At 38.9% G+C, this 27,747-nt stretch overlaps 1 protein-coding gene across 7 annotated transcripts in view; it reads right to left on the bottom strand.

Moving 5' to 3' along the window:
* The window catches only part of LOC122811493 (circularly permutated Ras protein 1-like), a 1,239,209-nt gene that overhangs the window by 331,472 nt on the left and 879,990 nt on the right, over nt 1–27,747 (bottom strand). For all 7 annotated transcript variants that reach the window (XM_044083365.1, XM_044083368.1, XM_044083363.1 and 4 more), the window contains 2 exons: nt 4,627–4,754; nt 1,139–1,223 (listed from right to left, as the gene is read on the bottom strand). In XM_044083365.1, the coding sequence (XP_043939300.1) occupies nt 1,139–1,223; nt 4,627–4,754 (213 nt within the window). The remainder of the gene's footprint in view (nt 1–1,138; nt 1,224–4,626; nt 4,755–27,747) is intronic.

Here is a 27,747-nt window from a genome sequence, read left to right as displayed (position 1 = left end):
CATTTATCTGATTACTCTTTAAACCTGGCTACTATCCATCTCTGAGAAGATTACTTCCTTGTAGAAATCAGTCATATTTCCTCAAACTTTCAGGGTAACATTTGCTCTGGCCTGACCACTTCAATACAATTATAAGAAGAAGGGCCTCTTGAAGACTAGACCCTGCCACAAGAAATCACTTCACAAATGCTATTAAAAGCCAAGCAACAGCTGAGGCATTCAAGTCATCACTAAGGAACACCTCCACAGTGAAGCCTTGTGAGACAAGGGATAATCCTAGACTTACAAAATATATGACTTCAAATGGACAAATGTTATGTTCTTCTCTAAAAAAAATACCAATGATCGTACAAATTTCTTTACACTCCAGTATTTCCTTATCAGTGTGTACACTGTTCCACTGTATAATTGTTTAATGTATGGAACTTCACTTTGTCTTATGTAAATTCACACATACGTCAAACTCCTTTTAATGAATGGTCTTTTTGTAAGTGTGCTCTTCGAGTTCAGGTCATGGCTAAAAGGGGGTTAAACCCACCTACCCAGTTATCAAGCATAAATAAATAAATATGTATTCAAAAGCTAGCATTTCTGCTTGTTTTGTCAATGTACTGAATGTCATAGACAATGTATATATTTTAAGAATATTTCAAGTATTAAATATTGCTAAGAACCTAATGTATTTCATGGAGCAACTTTTGTTTGATGACTACTTACCAATCGATTTTTTGGGGAACTTTCTGCTCTGGACGTCACACTTTAGTAGTGCTGGTTAATAATTTCATTAGAGAGTTCATTAATATTAGCATCGCCTCCAGCACTTTTTCCCATTTTTGTAATTGCTAATGACTAACTTACCGACTATGGGTGCAAGATTTAAATGGAGACACAAGACTACAGAACCAATTACAAGTCATTACCCTAGTTAGGCAATATGCATGTGGAAGTTATCTGAGGTAAATCTAGAGCTGCTTCTTAAATGTGTTACACTCCAAGCTTGCAGCTTTTATACACAAATATGACTGCCAAGCAACATGAATCTGTCAGTCTCAATCTTTTCTCAACACATTCACTGTGTATAAAAATTTGCCCCTGTATGTCACACTTTGGTTTAAATTATTATGTCACTTCCTCTTACCTTGCCTCCAGTTCTGTCTGCCATCTGGCCAAGTTCAGCTAGTCTACAGTCTGTCCCTTCAATAGTGAGGACGGATACAATCACTCTGCAGAGAAGATAAAAGGGAAAAAAAAGCAAAAATATGTTTAGGTCTCCAAGATTTGAATAAGTAGTATGACTAAGAACATAGAAGCTTAATTTCTTTTAAGAAATTACCATTTTCTCAACTTGGTTTCCTATCTTACATCTGTGAGCAGTCACCGTAGACTGTTTCTTTTCACCCAGCATGTTTGTATAGCTGCGACAGTCTTTCTACTCATTATTGCTACAGGTTAGTAATGAAGTGTCACGAGTATTTCTTTAATGAAAAAGTCCTTTGTTAATATTTTTAGCTGAAAGCATTTTGTTCGCTTATGTTGCTCTCTCTACTGTTTCAGCTGTACTTGCTGTGGTACCTCATTTTCTTCTTCTGGGGCTTTTGTTACATTCATTGCACCATTTTAGACAGTTTCTGTCATTTCTCTGTGCTTGTTACATAAAGCATTCTCCCCCAGCCTGCATCCAGGGACTTCACAGGTGACGGAGACAGCAGTAGTACTATCTTTCTCTATTACTAAATGATTTTCTGCCATGCTTCTGATCTTGCCTGGTTAGTTATATATCGGTTACACAGTTTTCTTATCTCGCTGTCAGAATTGATAACATCTAATGCTACTTTAGTGTATTCTGACTGACGGTAACCTGCAACAAATCCATAATCATTTAAAAAACTCACTCATGCTGAAGAACTCCCTCCCTAGCGAAGCAAAGGAAAGCCCTAACCCAAGTACTTATAGAAACTTGTAGAACAGCACTGATTCAGCCTATCTCAGTGCAAAAGCTCCCAGAAGACCTTTCAGCTACATCCATTATCCCCCACTTCCTTAGTTTGATTAACCAGTTCCACCTACTGAACTACCCTAATCTTAACATACGTCTTGTAATATCAGCAGAGAGGATTAAGGTGTTAACAAGTTGTTTCCTGCAGCCAAGGATACAGTTTGATTCATTCTGCTGTGTGACTTTGAGCAAATCACTTAACCAGACAGTGCTCTCATTTTGTTCTGATTTGAAATGTTGAACCTATAAATGTTGAAAAGCATCTGAAAATATTTTGTAAATAAGGTTTGCTGTTTTTCCTGTAAAGTGTAACTCATGAAAATATGTACTGTAAATAATTACTTCCATTTTTCTATTCACTGTACTGCCACTGGCTGAAAAGGATTGATCAAACCAGTTCACCCACCTAGTTAGTAAATATAAAATAAATAAATGCACAGTATCCCAGTTCTTGCACTAGATAAATATATGCCTTATTTCACTCCAGCTAAGCTGGTACACTCCTGATAATTATTTACTGCATTTCTTTCTATTCAGAACCCCCCACTGCTCATATGCATGCACGCACACACACGTATTTAGAGTTATAAACTTAGTAAACTTGCACTGTCAGATACACAAAGACAGCAAAGAACACTCCCATTATCGGGCCTCGAAATACTGAATGGTTATCTTCCCACTGCAAAATATGTGCAACTGCCATGATGAGTTCAGAAAGGCAACTGCAGTACTGTACAACCAAATACTTTCAGAAAGAGGGAAAAAAACAATGAAATGTTTAGAACAGCATACGAGAAACAGAGACACAATGTAGCCAAGAGTATCTGAAAGTTTGAGAAAGGAGTAAAGGTTACAGAAAGGAATGCTTCAATTATCAGAGGCTAATTGATTGCAGCTAGAAATCAAACAGGAACAAGGGGGACTTCATTAATATTTTTCTTTCTGAACATTTTGATCCCTTGTCCTTGTTACCCTTGAGAGCCACTACCCACATTACTGAACTCAAGCAGCCATGGGGGGCGGGGAGCACAAGCCAGGTAACCAGCACAGGGAGTTTTGCTTTAGCCATCATATTCAGTATGTATGCCTGCAACTGTTCAATTAGTGGGCATGCAATGGCCCTGTGAAACAACAAGTCACCTGCTTTTGTGATTGTCATAATCCCTCAGGTTGTCCTACTCCAATGGCAAGTGCCTTAATGCTATCTCCACTCTTCACCAGGGATCTGGGGTGTAATATACACCCCAAGCAAAAATATACAATCATTCCATCACAGACAGGTGAATAGAAAATTGCCTAATCACCCCTCTCCTTCTCAAATGTCCAGGCTCCTAACAATCCGGAATCCCTGTGTCATGGTCAGGGTTTAAAACTAAGTTACCACAGACCCAGGACTGCAGTTTCAGTTAAATTATCTGGAAATGACATCCAGCAAGCACAGGGACAGAAGAAGATGCCTTAGAAAGTAAGGGAAAGGAGAGATTCAATTAAGAACAACATTTGATGCCATCATGGTAGGTGGGGTTTGGGCCAGAGAAGTAGTTCTGGCAAAATGGACAAACATTCCTGAAGCAGCTTTATATAATCAACCATGTCTAGAAAGAGAAGAGGGTGCACTGGCAACATGTTTCCTTAACAAGTGACAGAATAACTTTATGTCAGTTCTGAGACCTTAAGAGGAGATTACATTTGTGCAGAAACAGAAACCATAATTTGTAGTGCAGTTTGGCAAGTGTTATATTTATTTATACATTTGCTTGTTTGTTTATCCATTTATTTATAATTGGTTACAGGGGTAGTCCACTGATCAACACTGACAAATTTCTGGCTTAGTCTGAGTGAAATACAAACCATTTATTTCACAAACAAAAAAAGGAAGAAATGTAAACAATAACAGAGTAATTCAGATTTGTTACATTGAAAACCTGTATCTGTACATTACAGAAAAGAAGCAGAATGTCATGTACAAAACTTGGATCTACTTTGCATGCTCAAAAGCCCATATATTTGAAAAAGTTATTTTCTCGAGACAAAAAATAATGAAAACTAAAATCCTAAACTGCTCAATTTTCCCCAGGGAAAGTAAACACTTGCTCAAAACCTCACAAAAACACACTGTAGTATCTGAAACCCACACCCCCTTAACTATAAATACAACTCCAGGATCACACTACAGTGGGGAAAAGGGCTTATTTTCCCACATTGAGCAAGTTTACTTGCACTGGAAAAACTGCACGGTTAGGAAGTTCAGCTTTTGTTATTTTTATCTCACGAAAATAACGTTTGAGTATATGGTCTTTTGACCAAGCAAAGCAGACCCACAATATTTACATTACTTTTTGAAGTGGGACAACCTTCAATAATTCTGTGAGACAAAAAGAGAAGTGGAAATGAGATAGTGATGATGTGTTAGGCAATGTGTCCTTTGTTAACGCAGGATTTGGCTTGGATGAAGACGTCCTTTTTGAATTGCAATCTCAGACTATTAAAATTAACATTATGTAAAACTATCCAGAAAACTGATCCTTACAAAAGAGGACTGAATGGCTCTCACTGTATGAAATCTAATAATACGTTAAAATGAGTAAGGAATGTTCACAAAATAAAACAAAGGCACAATATTTGCTTACCCATGATTCACTGCATACTCAGCAAGTGAACTATAGAATGCTTTTGAGGACTGATAGACTTCATCTTCTTCTATGTTCTCCAAATTTCCAAGGTCTGAGTTTGCTTTTCCATCTGTGCAAATTATTACCTGCAAAGCAAATGAGAAGAGACATTTTTTTAATTAATGTATGTCACTAATCAGTGTTTCTTTCTTTTCCATTTCATGAACACATGGTGTTTATGGAAGATGTTTGTCTTTGTGACTGTCGTCATCAAGAAACTTGTATCATGACCAATTTGTTGTAAATGTCTGGATGACCATAAATTTATGAAGTGCTGACTTCAACGTTATTAAACTTTCTGCCTTTCATATGATTATTTTCAGTTTCTCCCACAACCTCGCAAGACATTACTTAAAAATTCTGATTTAAGCCTTTGAAAATATTAAACTTTATAATATACTTATTATTTCTAGTTAAAATTATGTGAAAAATAATATACTTAATATTTCTAGTTAAAATGATGTGATGAAGAAATTCCATATAATACGGTGCCTGTTAATCTTCTTCTTCTTTTGGCTTTTCCCGGTTAGGGATCGCCACAGCAGATCACCTGTCCGCTCATGACTGGCAGTAGAGTTTTATGGTGTCGAGTTGCCAGCCCAGCACCCAATCTTCCACAGAAGGTACACACATGCATGCACTCATGCCTAGGGCCAATTTAGAGTGTCCAATCCACCTACCACCTTTGGGATGTGGGAGGAAACCAGAGCACCCGGAGGAAACCCATGCCTGTTAATCTAAACTATTAAATGTTTTATACTTCATTTCATCACTAAATATGTAGTCTAGCTACTGGAGTAGATACCAGTCTTCATATTTCATGTTTATGTTTTCATAAACACCAGTGCAGCTTATTCTAAACTATATAGCTCACTTTCTATACCTAGGAATAACCACTCATGGAAAAGACTCACTGCATGTATTCAAAATCAATAAAGGAGAGAAGACTGAAAAAAATAGAATAAAGTATCAGGAGATCAGCTTACAAAAAAATAAATAATAATAATAAAAATAATAAAAGGAAGAGATGTGCCCTGAATTTCTTTTAGAAACAAAGTGGCATTATTTCTTAAATGTGCTTGCCATTCCATGCAAAAATAAAGTGTTCATCATTCTTCTATTAAATCATGGACTGAAACTAAATGCCAAAAAATGCACTACTGCCTCCCTCGGGAAGTCATCTACCATGCAGAACTACCACATTGAGACTACGCCCCTAACAGCTGACCCAGTTGTTTGGGATTTGGGAACTTACATGGACAGTGACCTAACTTTTGACCAACATGTTTCCATTGTTGTAAGGAAGTCCTTCTGTACTATATAGCTTACAAACAAAGGGAGTGTGCCTAAACCTATGGATGTCATTGCCCCTCTTTACTCAGCCCTCATTAGGCCAATCATTGAATATAATACCTCCTTTGGCAAGTATCTGTCCAGACACATGCAATAACTGGAATGACCACAGAGATACCTTAATAAAATGATACAAGGTCTACACATGTCCTATGTGGACCAACTTAAAGCCATGTCACTATATTCACTAAGAGGTAACCTGTGTCTGGCATATAAGGCATGTTCTGACCCAATACTGATGGATTTACTCCACATAAGCAAATCAAATGGCATCAAAAACAGCCAGTTTAGGGATCTAAACCTCTTCTGCAACATCAACAGCATTGGTTTGGATGGACAGGTATATCTGACAGAGGATACCACTGCTCCGGAACAGACTCTCCATCCACAAAAAATAAAATTCGTGCCTGTCCATATTCAAGCACAATTTGGATCTATGGATTTGAAACAGAAAATTTACTCCACTAATTAACAGAGACAGCTCCTAAATGCTTTATACCATGCATAGGTCCCCTCAAATTATCTAAGCCATGATCCCAGTTATCCTCATTAGGGATAATATACAATTGCTGACCATGAGATGGGCAAGGCCAATCTCTAATGAAATGGGATCGGTTACTTTGAGCACAAAAAGGGAAATGGGCTAAATGGTCCACAAAGGCAGCTAGACTAGTACTAACTTACAACACTTAAAAAGGAAACTGCTGCACTTAATCAATGGAATTTAGTCACGGTCTGTTTTTAAATTTACCATATAATTTTAAATTTCCATTTAAACTGATTTATAATCAGATGTTAAAAATCTTAATAAAACACTGTTCTTCACTTAGTACAAAATGTACATTTCTCTTTTTTTTTATTTCATTTTTACTTTCAGCAAAATTTATGAATAGTTATTTACGTCTTTCATAAAAGACATTGATCTGAACACTAACTTCCAAAGCCTCTTCAAGATTTGAAAAAAACTGTGCACACAGCTTTGACTTATATAGGTGCTTGACTATGACTTACTTTAAGCATTCGCTGCTTCCACAAAAGCAAATGAACTAAAAGAAATAAACTGTGACTTCTGTTAATAGTCAATAAAAAACTAGAATCAACAAGAACAGTGATAACTGAAGACAACAGCAACAACCAAGGTTATTGAACATTTTCATCTGTCTGTAAATTCAGACTTCATCAGAATAACTAACGTCAAGCTGACACTCTCAATGGTATCAAAACCAGGTCATGTGAGGATAATTCTTAGGACACCACACGATAAAAATGAAGCATATAAAACATTCTAAAAACAATTGCAGTATATAAATATTTATACCATATACATAACATTTCTGAATACATATCAAATCTATATATACATTGTGTAACATTTATAACCTTGTGGCCCATAATTTAAGTATACTGTAAACAGAAATAGACTAATTTTAACTGGGTGACTGGGGTACATTTGAAAGTAATTGCCAATAAACTAATATATACTCTTAATTTATTCTCCCAGTCATCACCTTGGATGGAAATCATAACTTTCTCAAGAATAAAAAATGGAAATGGAAAACTTTAAACCAATTACTTGTAGTACTATGTTTAAAAGGGGCATTAGTAAAATCAGACTAATGAATACTGTATATGTGGTCATATATCCTATGTCCAGCTGCTGAAAAATAAAAATAGAACCAATAAAGATCAGCAACTGAAGATACAAGTAACAATCAAAATTTATTGCATCTAAATTCAGACTTCATCAGAATAACTCACATCAAGGTGGCTCTCTCTTAATTAGTATTAAAACAGGTTGGGTTGTTTGATTTGGGTGGTGTTGTTATGGTGAAACTAAGCTTTTTTCCATAGTAATGTGAGGGTATGCATCCTTTAGATCTAGAGTTACCATATAGGCATTGGATGAAATCATGGCCTGCAATTTTTTGAAGGATTAGCATTTTGAATTTTGGCACCTACAAGAATCTGTTAAGCCTTGACATGTCCAGGAGAAGCCTCCAGGTACCACGTTTTCTTGGGACAAGGAAAAGCCTTCAGTAAAATCCCTTTCCTTGTAATGTTTGGTACTGGCTCCACCAAACCTTGATTGCACAGGAGCTGACTTTGCTTTGATTTTTAAAGTTAAAAGCTGTAGAAAGATAATCACACACCATTGCTGCTGGTACTGTTCACCTACTTTTTAATGTTTTAGGTTTGTAAAAAAAATTTTTGTAATTATGTTGCTTTATGTAGTTTCATTCTGGGGCCTTTGCCGTTATGTGACTTTTTACAATTCGTATTTAAATGGTGTCTCTTGTGTAAAACTGATCTGATGAAGTTTTATTAAAATAAAATGAAAGTGCTTATCCTATGTTGGCACATCTTTGTTTCATATTTTGTGGTCCATGGTTAGCTTTGAGCACTGGTCGGTGTCTCTGGGGTCTGGTATGTTACTTTTTTATAACTTTCTTGGAAAAGATTAGACAGAGCCAACAAAAAATCTGGTGGGGTCACTATTTTCTACAAAACCACACTACAATAGATTCCTCCTTTTTTTCTTCCATATTCTGCCAAGTTGTTCTAACTCAGAAATCCTGTTACCCTTGCTAAAACTAAACACTCGCAAGACAATTGCAATCATGTAGCTATATATATATATATATATATATATATATATATATATATATATATATACACATACATACACACACACACAGTATAACAATGGTAAAACAATGAAAGATATTCTCTGCTGGACATCCTCAAAAATTTTATTTACTTAACATTTGTCTACTGGGGAAGTCCGACTGGGCTGGTTGCCCATTTTCAGCAGAGGCCCAGGGAGAAAAGTTCCACATTAAATCACATAAGGACACACAATTATACAAATCATAGAATTAGACATCGTATCAAGTGGAATTGCCACACAGTATTTTTGTCAACTAACATTTGAAACATTACAATTATATTGTCATAGATCAAGTTACAATTTGTTTGTAAAAAGTTCAACTTTCCACAGATATAAAGCTGATAAGAGCAAAAGTGTGGGAGAAGCTGGAGAGGAGACAAGCAGATTCAGCCTAGCGAGGAGCAGGAACATATCCAGTTGTCATTTAGATGGCTCGTTAGAAGGTTTATGAACCGAGTTGGGTTAGATGTGTTTAGTATGAGTAGAGTCTCCAAAGCTGCTGTTGGATTTTGTAACTGTTAGCAGTAGTTTTTCAGAGGATCATAGGATCCTTCTGATGTGGTGAAATTGTACTAGGTTCTGTAAGGCTGGACACTTGTCAGGAAGGTAAACTATGGAGTGGGTTAAGGAAACTTGTTTTAAGGTTAGGATATTAGGAAGTTCTAGCTATTCGAGTTGTTTTAGAGCTAGACAATGATGGGTTTTGTAGGGCAGGTTGGCAGCAAATCTGGCTATCTTGTGGTAGCATGACTCGTAGGTACATAGATAGGTACTAGGCTATCAGGCCTGGGGCCTATATAAGCCTAGCCAAAAAAGTTCCCTGGCTTTCACAACCAAAGAAAGTTATTTTCCTGTGCCCCTGTCTGGCAGAGCCACAGAAGTGATCCCCAGGGTGAATTTCCTATTTCCCATCCAATTGTCGAGATTTTTCTTAAAGAGGGCTAATGAGATGCTTTGCTTGACATGAATGGGTAGTCTGTTCCAGAGCATGGGAAGTCTCTGGGACAGGAATCTATCCCTCCGGCATGTTCTGTTTATTGTGGTGACAAGGTTTAGGTCCCTGGATCGTGTGGGCTCAGAGGAATAGGGGTTTCTTTAAGTGTAGCATGTCTAACAGATCTGGGTTTGACATGGCTTTGTATGTTAGGCAGAAGTTGCCTTTGAGTAGGTGATAGGCGATGGAGTAGAACTGGATTTTTTTGAGATGGTCTGTGTATAGCATCTGTTTGAGGCTGGTAATCCTCTTAGTGAGGTATTTCTGTGGCCTTTCTAGTTGCTGTAGATGTCTTGCGAGGTACATGCCAAATGGGGCGTTGTACTCTAGAATGGGTCTGATGAGGGATGAGTAGAGAGGAACAATGACCTCTTTTCTTCTGGAGGTGGACCCCTTTGTGATGAGGTGTGCCATGTAGAAGGATTTCCTGACTACTGTGGCAATGGGATTATCAAAGAAGAGACTACTGTCCACCTGTGTCCCAAGGTCTCATCACATTTTCAGTGTTTAGTAGGCTATCGCCTATGTGGTAGATCATGGGTGCAGTGTTTTTTCCCAAAGGGGATGAAAATGCACTTTTTGGCATTGAGCTTGAGGCAATGACTTTGAAACCAATCATCAGTTTCAGTGAGGCCCCTTTGTAGAATGTCCACATCATTAGGCGATTCTATTATGGCACCTTAGTTTGCAGTCATTTGCGAACTTAGTTATCCAAACACCTGCTGTATTAGTCTGGACTTCTGAAAAGTAGATGCCAAACAGGAGAGGACCAGGAGTGAGCCCTGTGGTACTCCACTTGTCACTGGTCTGAAGTTGTATTTGGAGTCGGCTACTTTCACTGTGTGGGTTCTGTCAGTGAACAAGTTAGCCACCCATCTGGTGACATAGGGATTTATGCCCAGTCTAGTGAGTTTATCTATAATTCCAGAGTGGGGGATGGTGTCAAAAGCCTTGGTGAGGTCAAGATAGGCTGTGTGCACCACCTTACCCTCGTCCACGGCTCTGATGACTGCTTCTAAGAAGTCAATCAGGTTTAGGAGACATGACCTAGCTTTTACAATCCCAAACTGAGTAGGGTCCAGAGCTTGGAGGTTACCTATGTCCCTGTTTATAAGCTCCAAGATGATATGTTCCATGGCCTTGCAGACCAGGCTCATCAGGCTAATGTGGAGGTAGTTCCCGGGGTCCATGGTGGTGCCCCCTTTCTGGAGTGGGATAACTGTTGCTGTGCGCCATTCAGTAGGCACAAAGTCTAAAGTGAGGCTATGATTGAACATGGTATTTAGGGGGGGTGCTAGTTTGTTCTGTAGTTCATGCAGAACGCAGCCTGGGATATTGTCAGGTCCCATGGATGCAGTGTTCTTGGCTTTGGAGAGTGCGGTCTTTACTTGTGCAGCTGTAATTACAGGGGCTTTGCATTCTTCTGGTATAGAGATGGGCCCTTTGGGGGGGTGAAGTTTGCACTGAACCTATCTGCCAGGATGTTGGCAGTATCAGTTGGTTCTGTATATCTAGTGCCATTGTGCTGTAGCTCAGAGCAGATCTGAGTGTCGCCATTGAGATTCTTGACATAGCTGTAGAATGAATTGTGGATGTCTTTAGAATCAGTGGTGATTTTATTTTGGCAACTAGCTTTGGAGGATTTTATAAGGGATCTCACCTTCTTACTGAGGCTGACCAGGGAGTTCCTGCAATTAAGGGATTTTACTCTTTTTTTGCAACAGCTTCTTCCTTCTGTTGTAGAGTTTGTTTATGGCAGAGGACCACCAGATTGTCTTCCTTTCTATGGAGGATAGCGTCTTGGTTCTGTTGGGGATGGCACGATCCATGCACTCGTGTATGTGCTTATACAGTGCATTTCTATAGGATTCAGCAGTCGTACCTCTATTCTCCATCTGTATGGGTGCAGTGAGGCTTGCCACTTCTGTCTTAAGAAGCATGAAGTTGGCTTTGGAGAAATTTCTTATGGTGGTTTCCTTAATGGGGGGATGGGATATTGATGTCTAGGGTGATTAGCTTGTGGTCAGATCTGACCAGCGAGGAGTTGACCTCTGGCATGGAACATCAGTTGCTCATATTGGTAATGACCAGGTCCACGATATTGCTTAACCTGGTGGGGGTATGGACAAGCTGATCCAGAGCACTGGAATTTATGATTTCCAGAAAGCATTGAACAAATGAGTTAGTATATGAGTAGTTTTGCCAGTTGATTATGGAGTAGTTGAAATCGCCCATTATTAGGGTATTGGGCTGTACCTTAATATTACCCAGTATATCAAGAAATGTGGAGTGGCCATCCTTGGGCATGGTGAGGGATCTGTAACAAGTTACAACCTGGAATGCAGTCTTGTCCAGTGTAAGTTGCACTTGGATAATTTTGAATGCATTATGTTGAGCAATTAGCCTGGAGGTGTGGATATACTTAATGAATAAGGACACGCCTCCTCCTTTCCTGTTTCGGTCCAGGTTAGGTGGCCAAAAGGTGTGGCATGAGTTATAGCCTGGTAATGCAGGGGTGCTCTCTGGAGCCTAGAAACAGGTCTCCATCACTGCACAGATGTTGATGTTCTCCATTTTAAGGACTGCCTTGAGTGCATTTTGAGGTTTAGACTTCTAGCATTGAGTAGCATTACTCTCAGATTTTGCTTGCTTATACCTGCTACAGTGGTGAGTTTGTCATTTGAACCTTGCCTAAAAAAGGCACTATAGGGATGGCAAGAGCCTTAGCCAGTATCCAGAATCCCAGGAGCGACAGGTGCAGGCCATTTCTGGCAAAGCATCATGGTCTGCTGATCATGTCGTCCCAGGCAGACAGACACTGGATCCCCTTATAATGACAACAGAAGCTTAGCCAATTGTTGAAGTCAATCATTTTGTCCTTGTATTGTGGTATCATTCTGGGTGATGGCAGGATGCTACTCAGGGCTAGGGCCATACCTGCCGGGGCTACATCGTCTCTTTTCATGTAGTCCAGGGAGGTACGTCTCAGGTCATTCACACCAACATGGACAATGACAGTCATATTTGTACTTGTTGTGGAGTGACCTGAGTTCTTGTGTTATGTGGCAGATCCTGGCACCTGACAGGCAGCTGACAGTAACTTTCTCCTTGTTTAGCCAGGTAAGTGCGACATCAGTGTGCCTGAATACAGAGTCACCTATGACAAGTGTGTTGGGTACATTGTTTTGCCTTATGGGTTGAGGTTGAGTGGCACACTGATTTCATGGGATATGTGTCATTTGGGTAGTGTTGGGTGGTGGTGGTTTGCTTGCGTTTCAGCTTTGGAGGTCTCTGTTGTTTGGGCAGATTTTTATTGAGAGCCTCCGCGAATGTAGGTGTGTGTTTTGTATTACTATGTGTGGGTGTAGGTTTTGATGGACTATGTGTTGAGTGTGTTGTGGTGCAGGTGTTTGTCTTTTCCTCTTGACTGTCTAGTACAGTCTTGGCTGGAGAGAGTTTGGCTTCCAGATTGGCTATACAAGTGCATCTCACACGGGTTGTAGTGTTGGGTGATAGGAGGAGAGGGTTGTCAGTGTACATGAGCCAATTGCTACATTGCCCCAAGATTTTCAGATTCATCAGGTGGACAGGGGAAAATACTGGGAGCTGACCCTTAGACATGCCTGGATAGGTGTTTATTAATTTAAGTATTAAAAACTGTTTTCCTCCTAACAAGTAAGAAAAGTTGAGTGCTGCAGTAATTTGTAGATTATTTAGTGCTTGCAACGAGTTTTGAAAAAGTGCTGGGCACAAGGAAACAGTTTTGAGTGCTAAATCTAGAAAACGGTCTAGTTCTAAGGGAATATTAGAAGAGCAGACTTTCTGGCACCGGGAATAGTTTAACCCTAGTTAAACGACACTGCGCAATGCGCAAAACCGTGCAAACATGGGATTTTAAACAGAAGGATGAAAGGGAACGAAATATCCCAAAATGGCCAGTAAATCTACAGATTCTGAGCTGAAACCTCTCTTCCAGCAACAGAAAGCTTCCTTCTATCTTATTAAGGTCTGGGCAACATGGAAACTACAAAACAGCCCAGAATTCAGCAAAATCAGAAAACTGGACTCTACTGGTTATAGAAAGGTGGGAAACGAGTAGAGAGAGAGGATTTTATTTTTTTTTTTTTCAAAAATTAAAACAGATATAGTAAAACAAACACTTTTAAAGCATAAAAATGGCTATCACACTTGAGTGTGTAGCCCTCAACAGTTCAAAAGGTGAAAACACTTAAAAACAATCAGTTAAAGTGCAAACAGTATCAGAATTTAAAAAACAGTTCAAATAAGTTGCAAAGTTAATACAAATGCTCGGAATAGTGCTGCTAGTGAAAATAAGCAATAAAAAGCTAAACAGAGGTACTTAATACACTCAAAGTCTCCCTTTTCTCTCACTCTCTGCTGCTGTAGAACTCTGCAGGACACCCAGGCAGGATCTTGCTGAGGTAATACAAGTGCAAAAAATGTGCAAACACAAGTTTTTAAACAGAGAGATGAAAGGGATAGAAATATCCTAAAATGGCCAATAAAACTACAGATTCTGAGCTGAAACCACGCCTCCAGCAACAGATAAGCTGCTCAAAACTCACCACTCTCACTGATGAACAGAGAATATTCCTTCTATTTTAGTAAGGTCTGGGCAACACAGAAACTACAGGAAAACCAGGTAAAAAACATGAACTAAAACCAGAGATAAGCCCCGAATCCGGGAGCCAGCAGGGCAAGGCTACCCACAGTAGTATAGTCAAAGGCACAGTCCAATGTTCGATGTCTAAAAAAGTGCTTATGGTTATTTTTGAATAAAGTGTTTCTGGTGATTAACCGGTCTCAGCAACTTTTTTAATGATCGAATATTGGATTGTGCCTTTGACTATACTACTGTGGGTAGCCTTGCCCTGCTGGCTCCTGGATTCGGGGCTTATCTCTGGTTTTACTTCATGTTTTTTACCAGGTTTGTCTTGTGGATTTGTTTGTGCTTATGGCTTCAGAAGGCCAGGATATTGCCTCGCAGGGTATAATGTTCTTGCAGGGAGTGAGCAATACCATTCAGACAACTCGGACTGATAATGAAAGTATTTAAACTCGTATTTCAGAGTAACTTGATAGGATTAAAACACAGAAGAAAGTTGCTCGTTTTTGCAAGCAATCAGTTTGCATCTCAGGAGGCACATATTATGCAGGAAGCTCCACCTAATCAGGAAGTTTTGGCTTCCAATGGTGCTGTAAGTGGGGCCGTTCAATGGTTGTTGGGGGAAAAAAAAATCGCTGAATTCGCCTGTTAGACTGGGTGTTCATAATGACTCCAGTTCGCATTTGAGTGAGCATGAGAGAGAACTGCAACAAGCTTGTAGAACTGACACAAGGCTGAATGGGGTCAGACGTCTTCAATCTAATTGCCCCAATGTTTCCCATTTCTTACAGGAAGAACGTCTATAAAGAAATTCAAGTGTTAGAGAAGAAGAAGTGGTGAGTCACCCGGACTATATTTCTAATTTACAAAAACTGGACTATTTATTACTAAAAATCAAAAAATTTGAGTTGGATAATGTTTATTTCAAGGAGTGTGTCAGGTTAGGCATTGTGCCTAAGGGTTTAGGCATGTGGTGTTACCCGATGGGTTTAGTGGCCAACTCTTTGTTGCATAAAGAATTACTTGAACTTTTTAATAAGCATGGGATGGAACACATGGAGTTGGTTATCAAACATAATGAGCTACTAACTTATTAAAGAAGCTACTGCTTTAGATAAATTGATTGTAGAGGATGCCATGCATTTAAATAACTTGTTTGAATACAATAGAGTGTTCAAAAGTATAGAACACCAGACTGACATCATTAGGGAAAGGAAAATCAAAAAAAATTGACCGTGATAGGTTGCAGTACAGGAATGCTACGGCCTACCCCAAACCCCCTAATCTCAGAGCTGGGGAAGGTAATTTAACAACTTTGATAATATTAATTCTGCAAATATGAATAATGGTTTGTGTGAGAATGATACTGTTTCTCCCCCCTTTTTTGGAGGAAGGGGATTTTCCTCCTCTGAGGAGGTCGGAGAGGCTGAGGGACCACTACAAGAGGGAGGGGTTTCCTCAGGCAAGTACGACTGTATACAGGGGTCGGGGCAGGTTCAGAACCCAGAAAATGAGGGGAGGATTTTAGCACTAGAATCACGTCATCAGGTCTTGGTGACCGATATGTGTAGAATTTTTCAGAATTCAACTGGGGCTTTTAATGTATTTATTTTTCATCATTTAGTATACAGATGGCTGACTGTGACCTACTGGCTAGGGGCTTGACTTTTGTGCCCTTTAATAATTTTAGTTTGGTCAGCACACTAGTGGATTTAAAACATTTTGTAAGGAAACTCAATTTGAATTCCTATTTTCAGTCAGTGGAAAATGTAGGTGATCCATTACATATGGCAAGCACTTTCAACCTTCTGTTACATCCCTATTTACAAATTTTTTGAAAGGATCTGTGAAATAGATATGAGAAACATTCCCAGGCAGAAACCTTTTTTGAATTTGAGTGAGGCTGAAGAAGTAAACCTTAAAAACTGAAGAGTAACCCGTATGTTAGAATTATCAAGCCTGATAAGGTTGGGGGGATGGTGGTGATGGACATGGCACACTATAACACAAGGATGAAGGAGATACTTAATATTGTCCATTACAGAAAAAATTCTTTAAATGAACTTAATGGGGTATATCGCAAAGTTAGAGACCAGCTGAATGATATGTTCATTGAGGGGTCTCTGACAATAGAAGAGTTCAATTATATGTCAGTTTCCCACACAAAAACTCCCACTATTTTTGGCTTGCCTAAAATTCATAAAAGCCTTTCAAATCCACCTATGGGACCAATTGTGGATGGGCAGGGGTCCATCACCTACCCAATAGCGAAATTTCTTAACATCAAATTGAAATCATTGCTGGGTAGTGAGAAGTTTGTGTAATGACTCCTGGGACTTCCTGGATAGGATCAATAATCTTGGTTACATTGAAACCAGGTTTTTCATTACGGTGGACATAAAGGACCTCTACACAGTAATACCCCATGATATTGGACTAGAATGGGTTTGTGACTACCTACTCTCTGGAAGGGTGTCCCAGGGTAAGATTAATGTTTACAAACAGTTGCTTAAAGTGGTATTAAGGAGCAATTGCATCTTATTTCACAAGGAGTTCTTCCTGCAAACTGATGGGGTGGCGATGGGCTCACCTGGTGGGGGTACTTTTGCAAATATGGAGATGATTGAATGGGAAAAGAGGTTTTTGTTTGAGTGTTATTTTTTTTCCCTTTTGTAAGACCTATGTCCGTTACCTGAATGATATCTTTATTCTGTGGGATGGCCCCTTGGAGTTGGTTTGTGAGTTTTTGACTTATATTAATGGGTTGACCACTTTTTTGAGGTTCACACACATGGTAGGAAGAAATGAAATTCCCTACTTGGATGTGAGACTAATTAAGGACACTGTTTCACGGTCCTTCATTGCCGAGATATTCAGAAAGGAAACTTACTCAAACAGTTTCTTGCACTTCAGCAGCTCACACCCATTCAAACAGAAAAAGGCAGCAATTTGTGAGAGCAGCATGTATAGTGTCGCTTTTTGAGACATTTTTTGAATGAGTGTGTTATCCTGAAGGCTATGTTTTTCAGGAGAGTGTATCCCCCCACTTTAATCCAGGAGGTCATGATGGAGGTTGTCAACAAGAGGGTCATTTCAGAGCTATTCTATCCAGGGACGAGGAAAGTTATGACCGTTTTGAATCAATGGGTTCAGGCACTGAACCTCCGGGGGTAATTTCTTGTACTGTTGGTGATGGAAGACCAGATGTAGGGACAGAGAGAAATTTTAGGTCAGCCTTTGTCACAACTTTCAGCTCCGACAGTCAGCGAATTGCGGATGTTTTATTTAAAAATGGAGTCATCTTATCCTCCTGTGATGAGATGAGGAAATGTATAAGTAGTGCCCCAGTTATTGTGTATAGGAAGGGCAGATGTTTGAAAAACTTACTTGAAAATTACAAGTGCAAACCAGTAAAAGGTACTATGAGAAAACGTGGGACCTGTAACCAGTATATATATATTTTGGATGGCTCAATGGTGACCATTAATGGCCAGCTTCTTAGACTTAAGGGTAGGTTTACATGTCATTCAGAGGGTGGTGTACTGTGCCATCTGCAGACAATGTCCCTGCTTCTATGTATGAAAAACTGAGAGGAAACTCAGGAATATAATCTATGAACATGTGAGGGACATTAGATTGAAAAATAAAACAAATGCCCCAGCTAGGCACTGCACTGACCATGATGGTCATTCATTCAGGTTTGATATGTTAAGCAGGGATCCACGGGGAGGGACCATGGCCCCTGCAATTGGAAAAAATGGAGGCATTATGGCAGTTAAGACTGAATGCAACTTGCTGGCCAGGCTTGAATGCCATGTTTTCTTTAGCCTGTTTTCTAAAGTTAAGGGCACTGGAAAGATAACTGCCTTCTTTGATTTTTCATGATTTTTATTTTTGTGATTTGGACGTATTAAATGTATTTTATTACTTTTTTAACATCTGATCTTATTATGTTGTGCTAGTTTTAATTATATATATTCTTTGTGTGGGTTTATTGTCATACACCATCAGGCTTGCCTTTATTAGGAGGCCTGACTGATGGATTTATCCACTTTTTATATCTTGTAGGGATGGTTCTGAGAAAAATCCTTTTAAATAAATGTTTTAGATGGTGATGTATAATGCTTCTGCAAGGTTTAAGTGATCTAACAGTCTTGCAAGAGGTGTTAACTGGGGTTGGGTTTATATATTGTGTGCTTCCTGTTCTGTCTCTTATCTTGATAAAGTCTCTGAACTGACAGAGACAGAAGCGCTTGTGGTTATTTTTGAATAAAGTGTTTCTGGTGATTAATCGGTCTCGGCAACTTTTTTAGTGATTAAACATTGGACTGTGCCTTTGACTATACTACTGTGGGTAGCCTTGCTCTGCTGGCTCCTGGATTCGGGGCTTATTTCTGGTTTCAACACAAACTACAAAATAGCCCGGAATTCAGCAAAATCTGAAAACCGGACTCTACTGGTTATAAAAAGGTGGGAAACGAGTAGAGAGAGATGAGTTTTTTTTGTTTTTTTGGGTTTTTTTTTTCAAAAATTAAAACAGATACAGTAAAACAAACACTTTTAAAGCAGAAAAATGGCTATCACACTTGAGTGTGCAGCCCTCAACAGTTCAACAGTTGAAAAACACTTAAAACTGATCAGTTAAAGTGCAAACAGTATCAAAATTCAAAAAACAGTTCAAATAAGTTGCAAAGTTAATAAAAAATGCTTGGAATAATGTGGCTAGTAAAAATAAGCAATAAAAAGCAAAACAGAGGTACTTAATCCACTCAAAGTCTGTTTTCTTGATTTCTGTGAGTATGGGGGGGGGGGGCATAGAACAAGGTGGATAGAAGGTGGGTCCTGGTCATTACTTCTCTGGAAGAGTTGTAAGGCTTTACTCTATAAAGAGACCCTAAATTTGATGTGGGCCGTTTTGATGCTATGTGATATGTGCTTGTTGAATTTTAACTAATTTACAATGATACTTAATAGCTTAGTTTCTGGGATGGTTTCAATTAGGGTGTGATTGGATGAGGTGATTTTAAAGTCTTGGTTAAAAGAGTTTGTTGTGTGGTAGTTATTGGGAAACAGCATTAGCTTGGTTTTGTTGGGATTTAGGATGAGCTGGTATTTATCTTGGAAAGATTAAATGGTAATAAAGGATTTCTGGGTAACTTCTTGTAGTTGTGATAGGGTGGGTGCACTGCAGATGACAGTGGAAACCATCTGAGTACTGTATAAAGGTAGCATTGATTTGTAGCTGTGTGCAGAATATTGATGAATGCTAAGAAAAGTAGAGGCCCAAGTATTAACCCTTGTGGCACTTCTACAGTTACAGGAAGCAGAGAAGAGAGTCATTGTGCCATTTGACCACTTGATGACGGTCAGAGAGAGAATTTATGAAATAGGAGAGGGTATTTTTAGAAATGTCAAGAGATGCCAGTTATTGTATGAGCTGCTCATGGGACACTATGTCAAATAACTTTGACATATCTAAAAATGTCGAGGCGACCATTTAGCCATTGTTTTTTAGCTGGTTGACAGTACTGGTTAATTTGAGCAAAGCAGTGGTCATACTATGGCCTGGTTGAAATCCATGTTGTGTGACGGCAAGGAATTTATTGGTTAGAAGGTGCTGCATTACTTGTGACTGGATGTATTTTTCCAAACTTTTAGAGAGTGGAGATAGTACAGATCTAGGTTTGTAGCTGGAAAGTTTAAAGGAGGATCCCCCTTTATGGATAGGAAAAATGCAGGATATTTTCCAGATTTTAGCTACGTACCATTTAACGATAGATCTAGTGATCAGTATTAATACTAAGAAACAAATAAAGATGGCTGCTAATTTGAGGTAGTCATTTGGTAGTTTGTTGGGGCAAGAGTTGTAGGTTTTAGTTTGCTCAGTAATTTCTTAATTTTACCTGTTTGGATGGGTTTAAGGGATAGTGAGGTATGGGAGTCAATCTAAAATCCCACCTGTAACAATATTACTGGATGATATTAATATAGATTGGCAAACTATACAATCTGAAAATTAAACCAATAATGTATCTGTAAAATTTTACCCAACTTAGAACTATACCATCTAGATAAAACCAGACAATCAACCCTTGACTGGATCATAATACCCTATCCAAATAGAATATCTCTTTAAAGTCTGTCAGACAATCCAAGTGATCACTTACCAATCTACACCATAAGGTACCAAGGCAAAAGCCAAAAAATGCATCATTACAGCCTGGTAAGAAAATGCACTAGTTTTCATGAAGACTAATCGATACAATACAGTTCCTTATTTGGGAGTCCTTAAAGACTGTAACCATAGATGATGATGTGTCTGCATTCAAAGATATCTTCCTAAGCGTTCTAAACAAAAGTGGACAAGGACTGAACTCTGCAGCATTACACTAGTCACAGGTCTTCTGGTGGCTTTAAAGTACTCCACACTAATTTCCTGGGTTCTATTTCTGGGCAAATTTGCTATCCAATGAGTTGCACAGGAATTTACATTTAGCCTGAATTGCTCATCTCTGACACTCAAGTGTGGGATGTTCTTGAACTTCTTGAAAAGGTATAGGCATGCAGTGTGTACTTATTTGCCCTCATCTATTGCTTCAGTAACCTTCTCAAAATAGTCAGCCAGGTTAAATAAGGCAAGATCTGCCCTTAACAAATCTGAACTGGCTCGGATTGAGGGTTTGTATTACTTATGATCTTATTTATTAATTCCACCATGATCTTTCACATAGCCTAACAGATGAAGCTGGTCAGACTTATGGGTCTATAAATTCCCAGGTCTGTTGATTCCCCACTTTTTTGCAGGGGTGACAGCTGCTGACCTCCATTCATTCAACAAAAAGCCTGCTTGATGGCTGACACTGAATAGCTTCTGCACAGGATCTAGTAAGACTTAGTTTAGCTTGGTCAGTAAGCAGCCTGAAATGTCATTCATTCCAAAAGAAGCAATGTTCTTGGCTTTGGATATGGCCTTGAGGACTTGTTCATGGGAGATTTGAGGAACGGTGTAGATCCAAGTGTGAAATCTGGGAAAGTAAGGGGGGAAAGTAGAGTAAAGTTAGAGCTAAATCTGTCTACTAGTACACTGACTTTGTCTTCCAGGGTTATATGCTATACTTTGCCATTAGCTCTGCACATTGTAGGGCAATGTTTCTAAGGTTTCTAACATAGTTAAAGTCATCTTTGTTGTTGTCCTTTGTCTGGTGGCAATTGTTACCTCATAGTTGACTTTATCAGGGTGCAGAGTTCCCTTTTAAAGTTTAGCAAGAGCTTTTTCCCCCATCTTTACTTTTACATGCAATGACTTTTTTTAAAGGCCCCTATTTATATTTGGGTTCCACCATAGGGCTTTATTTTTGAATTTGACATTGTATTTACTTCAGAGGGGGACAGATACATCTATGCAGATATTCATATGTACATAAAAATCGACATTAAAAAAAATCCACATAAGATGTGAGGTCACTAAGCTGGAAGCGAATGTTGAATTTAGTCAGATCATCACTCAGTTTCAGTAGAACAGACTTGGCATAGTCTCTGAATGCTGAGGTACTGGAAGGCACTTCTGGCTCTAGTTTTAAGTTGAATGAGACTGATTTGTGGTCAGATATGATCAGGGAGGGAGTTACCATTGATAGGGAGTAGCCCTATCCCATAAAGATAAGAACTAAGTACAGGATTTTATCAACTCTGGTTAGGGTACAGACTAACTGGTCCAGAAAGCTTGTACTGCTGAAGTCCAAAACTCTATGGGAATACATGTTAGATGATGCATACCCAAGTTTATGGGGAGGTGGATGAAGTCACCTAGCAGAATGGTGTTTGGGTTAATGCATACGGTGTCTTGTTAATGGTAAATTGGAGTGGAGGAGTTCCAGATTTGCTGTCTTGTCTAACTTATCTGGAGGTGAAGTGTTTTCTTTTTTTTTTTTTTTTAAAGTGGAGAAACCACCACCTTTACTGCCTTCATCTACTTTGGTGGGCCCAGACATGTGGTAGGCATTGAAACCCTCCACCAATAGGGTGCTCTCAATGGTCTTCAACCAGGTCTTCATAATAATGCATATATGGATGTTCTTCAGGGTAAGGAATGTTTGTAGAGAGTGGATGTATTTGTTAAGGTTCCCAGCATTAAAAAGCACTACCTTTATGTTATCCAGATTTTGGTTTGTCATGTCAAAAACTTTTGAAGACTGACAACACCTAAGAAAGGCACTATGGGTTGACAAAGTTTTATCCAATATACTACAGCCTTGGGGTATTAGGTGCAGGCCATCCCTGCCACAGCAGTTAGGACAGTTTACCATTTCTTCCCTGGTTGATGTATATATTGGACCCCATTTGAATGGCAGGAGATCTAAGCCAGTTGTTGAAGTGAATAATATTTTGTTCATATTGAGGCATCATTCTTGGAGAAGGAAACTGCTGCTCAAGGCTAGTTTCATACCTGCCTCAGGCACATATTATGTCAGCTCCATCATGTCTCTCTTCAAACAGTCCAGGGAGAAATATCTCAAGTCATTTACTTACACGTGTACTATGACTGTGTCATTAGTGTACTTGTGGTGCAAGGACTTGACTGCCTGCATGATATGGCAAATCCTGGCACCTGGCAGGCAACTAACTATGACCCTCTCATTAAGCAGCCTGGTGAGTGGTGAATTACTGTGTCTCACAATGGAGTCACCTACGACTAGGATTTTGAATTGTGTGAATATTTTTATTACAGGCATTTGAACTGTGACACTGACTCTTTGATGGGTGTTTGATAATGACTGCTGGCTGTAATGTCTGTTTGTGAGGTTTCTGTGGATACATATTTTATAGAATACATTTAGAAGGTCTTTGTGGTTTAGGTAGGTTATCTTTAAGAGCCTCATCATATGTAGGTCTATTTGTTTAGTCTGATCTGTGCATAATAGGTTTAATGTGGTGTTCTGTACTACTGCTTGTTATTTGTAGAGTCTTTGTGCGAGACGTTTTACTCCAACAGCATTAAATGACAACATCTCTCACAAACTGCGTCAGCTTAAGTAAAAGGTGGTGGTCATTAAATATGAGACAATTGTTACACTGTGTCAGGATGCTGCTACACAGATGGTTAGAAAGTGAAAATCCAGGATTCCAGTTGCTTACTAATGTGGTTTAAAGGGGCAGTAGTGCCTGAGGTTTGCAGCTGATTACTGGAGGTGCTGTCTGGTAGTGGAGACACTGCTGGTCTCAACATAGCTGCATGCATCTAAGACTCAAAGAATCCTTGATCCTTTTATCACCAGGAGCAAAAGAGCAGCAGAAATACCAAGCTGTTTCCTGAGAAGTACTATTAACCCAGATGTTGCTGTGTTCAGTACACTTGCTATAGTCTTACATTGGTAGATACCCTGGATATTACATACAGCTGGATGCAACAAACAGCCAAAATGCACAAAGACCCTGACTGCAGAGGTTCTCACCAAAACTGCAACCTCTCACAGAAGCCCATACACACTGCTCAATCACAGACCAACAAGAATCCATGCCCCCTCAGAAACAATGTCCCTCTAACTCCTTCTCCCACCAGAAGTAGAGAAGTAGCATTTTCCCAAGCGGGTTCCTAAGATGCAATTTTCAGGCTTTGTGGTGACTGGTAATATCTTTGAAGGCTAGGAAGTAATGTTCCCTTGCTCTTTCTATCACCAGTAGCAAAAGAGAAGCAATAATCCTAATGATTCCTGAAAGCATTTCCTAGATTCATCAGTGACTGGTAATCTAGTCCCAGATATTACACATTTTAAAAGTGAAATGGAAAAAGGGATTACTACTTTGAATACTGCAGCGTGCACTGAGTGGGATAATATAAACAATGGCTAACTCAAGATTTAAGAGTCTACGGAGATAGCCTTCCCAGTTAGATCATTCAATGATGAGCAGATGAGAAGAAACTCTGATGAGCTTCCAAAGGCAAATTTACAGTAAGGTCAGACATCTCAAAAGCCACTAAATTTAAAAGGAAAACAGGAACTGGGTGGGTGCATGGGAAATATCAAATACAGTTACACAACAACAGTAGTCTCACAACACTTAACGTTAAATAAACATACAGCTAAATAGGAATGCAGCTGAATAAAAAAAATCTATAAGTTTCTCACACAAATTAACTAGGCTGAATTAATTCTCATTCAGTGTACTGACAAGGAATGTTTTTCTAACTGACCATAGCCAAAAACTTTTAAAACTCCAAGAAAAGCTTTAATGTAAACCTGAAGAAGTGGTGACTAGTGTAATGTGCAGAGCATGTCTTCAAATCCAAGTAGGAATCCAGTCAGAGATAAAACATGGAGATTTGCACTGCACACTACACTAGTCGCTTCTTCAGTTTATTTGTAGCGTGTTTGGTGACTATTGGATCCTTTTTTTGTTTAATGTAAAATGAAATTTAAACAAAACAAAATGTACTACAATATAAACAAATAAAAATAATAACGGAATTATCCAAATGTTGTTATTCTTCTTCTTTCGGCTTTTCCCGGTTAGGAGTCGCCACAGTGGATCACCTGTCTGCTCATGATTGGCACTGGAGTTTTATGGTGTTGAGTTGCCAGCCCGGCACCCAACCTTCCACAGAAGGCACACACAAGCACGCACTCATGCCTAGGGCTGATTTAGAGTGTCCAATCCACCTACAGCATGTCTTTGGGATGTGGGAGGAAATCCACACGACCACAAGGAGAACATGCAGACTCCGCACAGAAGGCACCCCAGCCGAGGATCGAACTGGAGAACCTCTTGCTGTGAGGCGAATTATCCAAATCTCAAATGGAGAAATGTAATCCAAAATCTAGTGCAGTCAGTCACACACCCCAAAAGTAGTCTCACAGTACTCGCAGCTAAATGTGTGTATCTATGTATGTGTATATCTCTCTCTCTCTCTATATATATATATATATATATATATATATGTCTACTTTACATGGTCGACATTTCAATATGTCGAAGACCATATGGCCGAGACCATATGATCAACATTCAAAATGTCTACCATGTAATAAAAAAAAAAAAAAAATTTTATATATATATGTATATCTATATATATATCTATATATATATATATATATATATATATATATATATATATATATATATATATGTATATCTATATATATATCTATATATATATATATATATATATATATATATATATATATCTATATATATTTGTATGTGTATGGGTCTACTTCAGAAAATTGACAAACCAATAGACTGAATCCCAAAAGACTGAAAATTCAAAATACTGAACACATTTAAACACATCCCTCATGCTGGGGGCTGCACGCCCCACACCCCCTGCTACCTATACACACTAACTGCAAGATTGCACAACACTAGAGAAGGGGAATGATCCATCATTCAGTATTTTGAATTTTCAGTCTTTTGATTTTTCAGTCTTATGAAGTAGACCCATAGATATATATATATATATATATATGTTTACTATCATAACACTGAAGTGGATTAGATTGAATCCACTTTGATGAAGTCGATGTACAAATCTTGCCCCTATCTCAACCCATGTTAACACTTGTTCCTAGGTTGAATTTGTGATGTAATTCGACAATATCGGAATTCGGCATTCTGATGTTTTGTGGACTTGGGTTGATGATACGATCATTCGACTGGGTCCGCTTCAATATTACGATAGGAAACCATTTATATTTATATATATATATATATATATATATATATATATATATATATATATATACACATATACACACACACACACACACACACACACACATGTACACAGATCTTATTTCCTAGCTATATCTAAGACAAAACACAGCTATAAAATAACTTACATCTAGAGCAAGACAGTGCTGGTGATGTTGGATGTTCCCAAGGCAAATGCTCAGAGCTCTCTGATTCTCTCTCTTTAAATTGATAACAAAGAGCTGCTTCACATGACATCATTCTTCACACTTCTCTGGTGTTCCCAGGCTAACAGAAACTACATTTACATTCTTTACACCTGGTCATAAACCAGAGCAATAAAGGAATTTATATATGCAAATTTTACCCATTAACTCTAGTCTTAAAACAATAGGCAGGATGCCTCCCTCTAGACATATCAGCTCCAAATTTTGACAAAGACAGTCATGAAATGCTTGACTTAGCTTTCTTACAGCAGAGTGCACTGTTATTACATTTTTGCAGTTCAATATCCAATGCTGTCTTTTCACATTTAAGAGAACAAGCCTGTGGCTTAAATTAATATTTACAAATGACAGAATTATCTACAAAATTCTATCTGGCTAGGCTGGCAGCCTTCCCCTATCTTCACACCAGGTATGATCTGCACCCGTCACACCTCCAGGCTTTCAGATATTAGCTAAAAAATTATTCACCCCTACAGTGTCTTTTTTAGGCACTGCCAAAGAGGTAAACCTTCCAACATAACAAAAGCTACTCAGGATAAGCTAAAGTTGTTACTGCTCAATGTTAAGAGTATCAATAAGAAAACACACTCCCTAGAAGCTGTCCTAACCCGTGAGAATGCTAATGTTGGTACAGTTACTGGAGCATGGTTCAGAGCCACAGATAGCACTCCACCAGTGCATGGCTGTAACACCTTTCATAAATGCCAGTCAGCTACTGAATATGAAAGAGCAAAAGGCAGAGGTGCATCTGTGTACATAAAGGATAAGCATACCTCAAGGCTGATCAAACAATATGACATGCTTGAGTTACTCCATGTCCAGCAAACCATGGGGAAAAGTCCATTACCATATTCTTGCTAGTAACAGGTCCTCAACCATGAACCAGGAAACCCATATATCATACCTGTATTAATAAGTTCATAGGTAGGTACTAGGCTATCGGCCCAAGGGCCTAAGTAAGCCTAGCCTACAAGGTTCCCTGGCTTATGCCACCCAAGAAAGTTAATTTCCTGTGCCCCTGTCGAGCAGAGCCACAGAAGTGATCCCGGGATGTATTTCCTATTTCCCATCCACTCATCAAGATTTTTCTTGAAGAGTGCTAATGAGGAACTTTGCTTGAGATAGATGGGTAGCTTGTTCCAAAGTATAGGAAGTCTCTGGGACAGGAATTTATCCCTCCAGCATGTCTTATTTATTGCGGTGACAAGGTTTATGTCCCTAGAGCATATAGCTTGGTGGGATTGAGATTTCTTTAGGTGTAGCATGTCCAACAGCTCTGGGTTTAACATAGCTTTATATGTTAGACAGAGATCTCCTCAGAGTAGGTGATATACTGCAGAGTAAAGTTGGAGTTTTTTGAGATGGTCAGTGTAGGGCATCTGTTTGAGGCCAGTAATCCTCTTTGTGAGTTACTTCTGTGGCCTTTCCAGCTGCTGCAGATGTCTTGTGAGGTACATTCCAAAGGGGGATTTGTACTCTATAATGGGTATAATGAGTGCCGATTAGCAGGGACTAATAACCT

The sequence above is a fragment of the Protopterus annectens genome, chromosome 9.part0 (genome assembly GCF_019279795.1).
Source record: "Protopterus annectens isolate FY-2018-M chromosome 9.part0, PAN1.0, whole genome shotgun sequence".
In the NCBI taxonomy this organism is placed as follows: domain Eukaryota; kingdom Metazoa; phylum Chordata; order Ceratodontiformes; family Protopteridae; genus Protopterus; species Protopterus annectens.
Note: the sequence above shows the minus strand (reverse complement) of the source record. Positions and strands in the feature narration are given on the sequence as shown.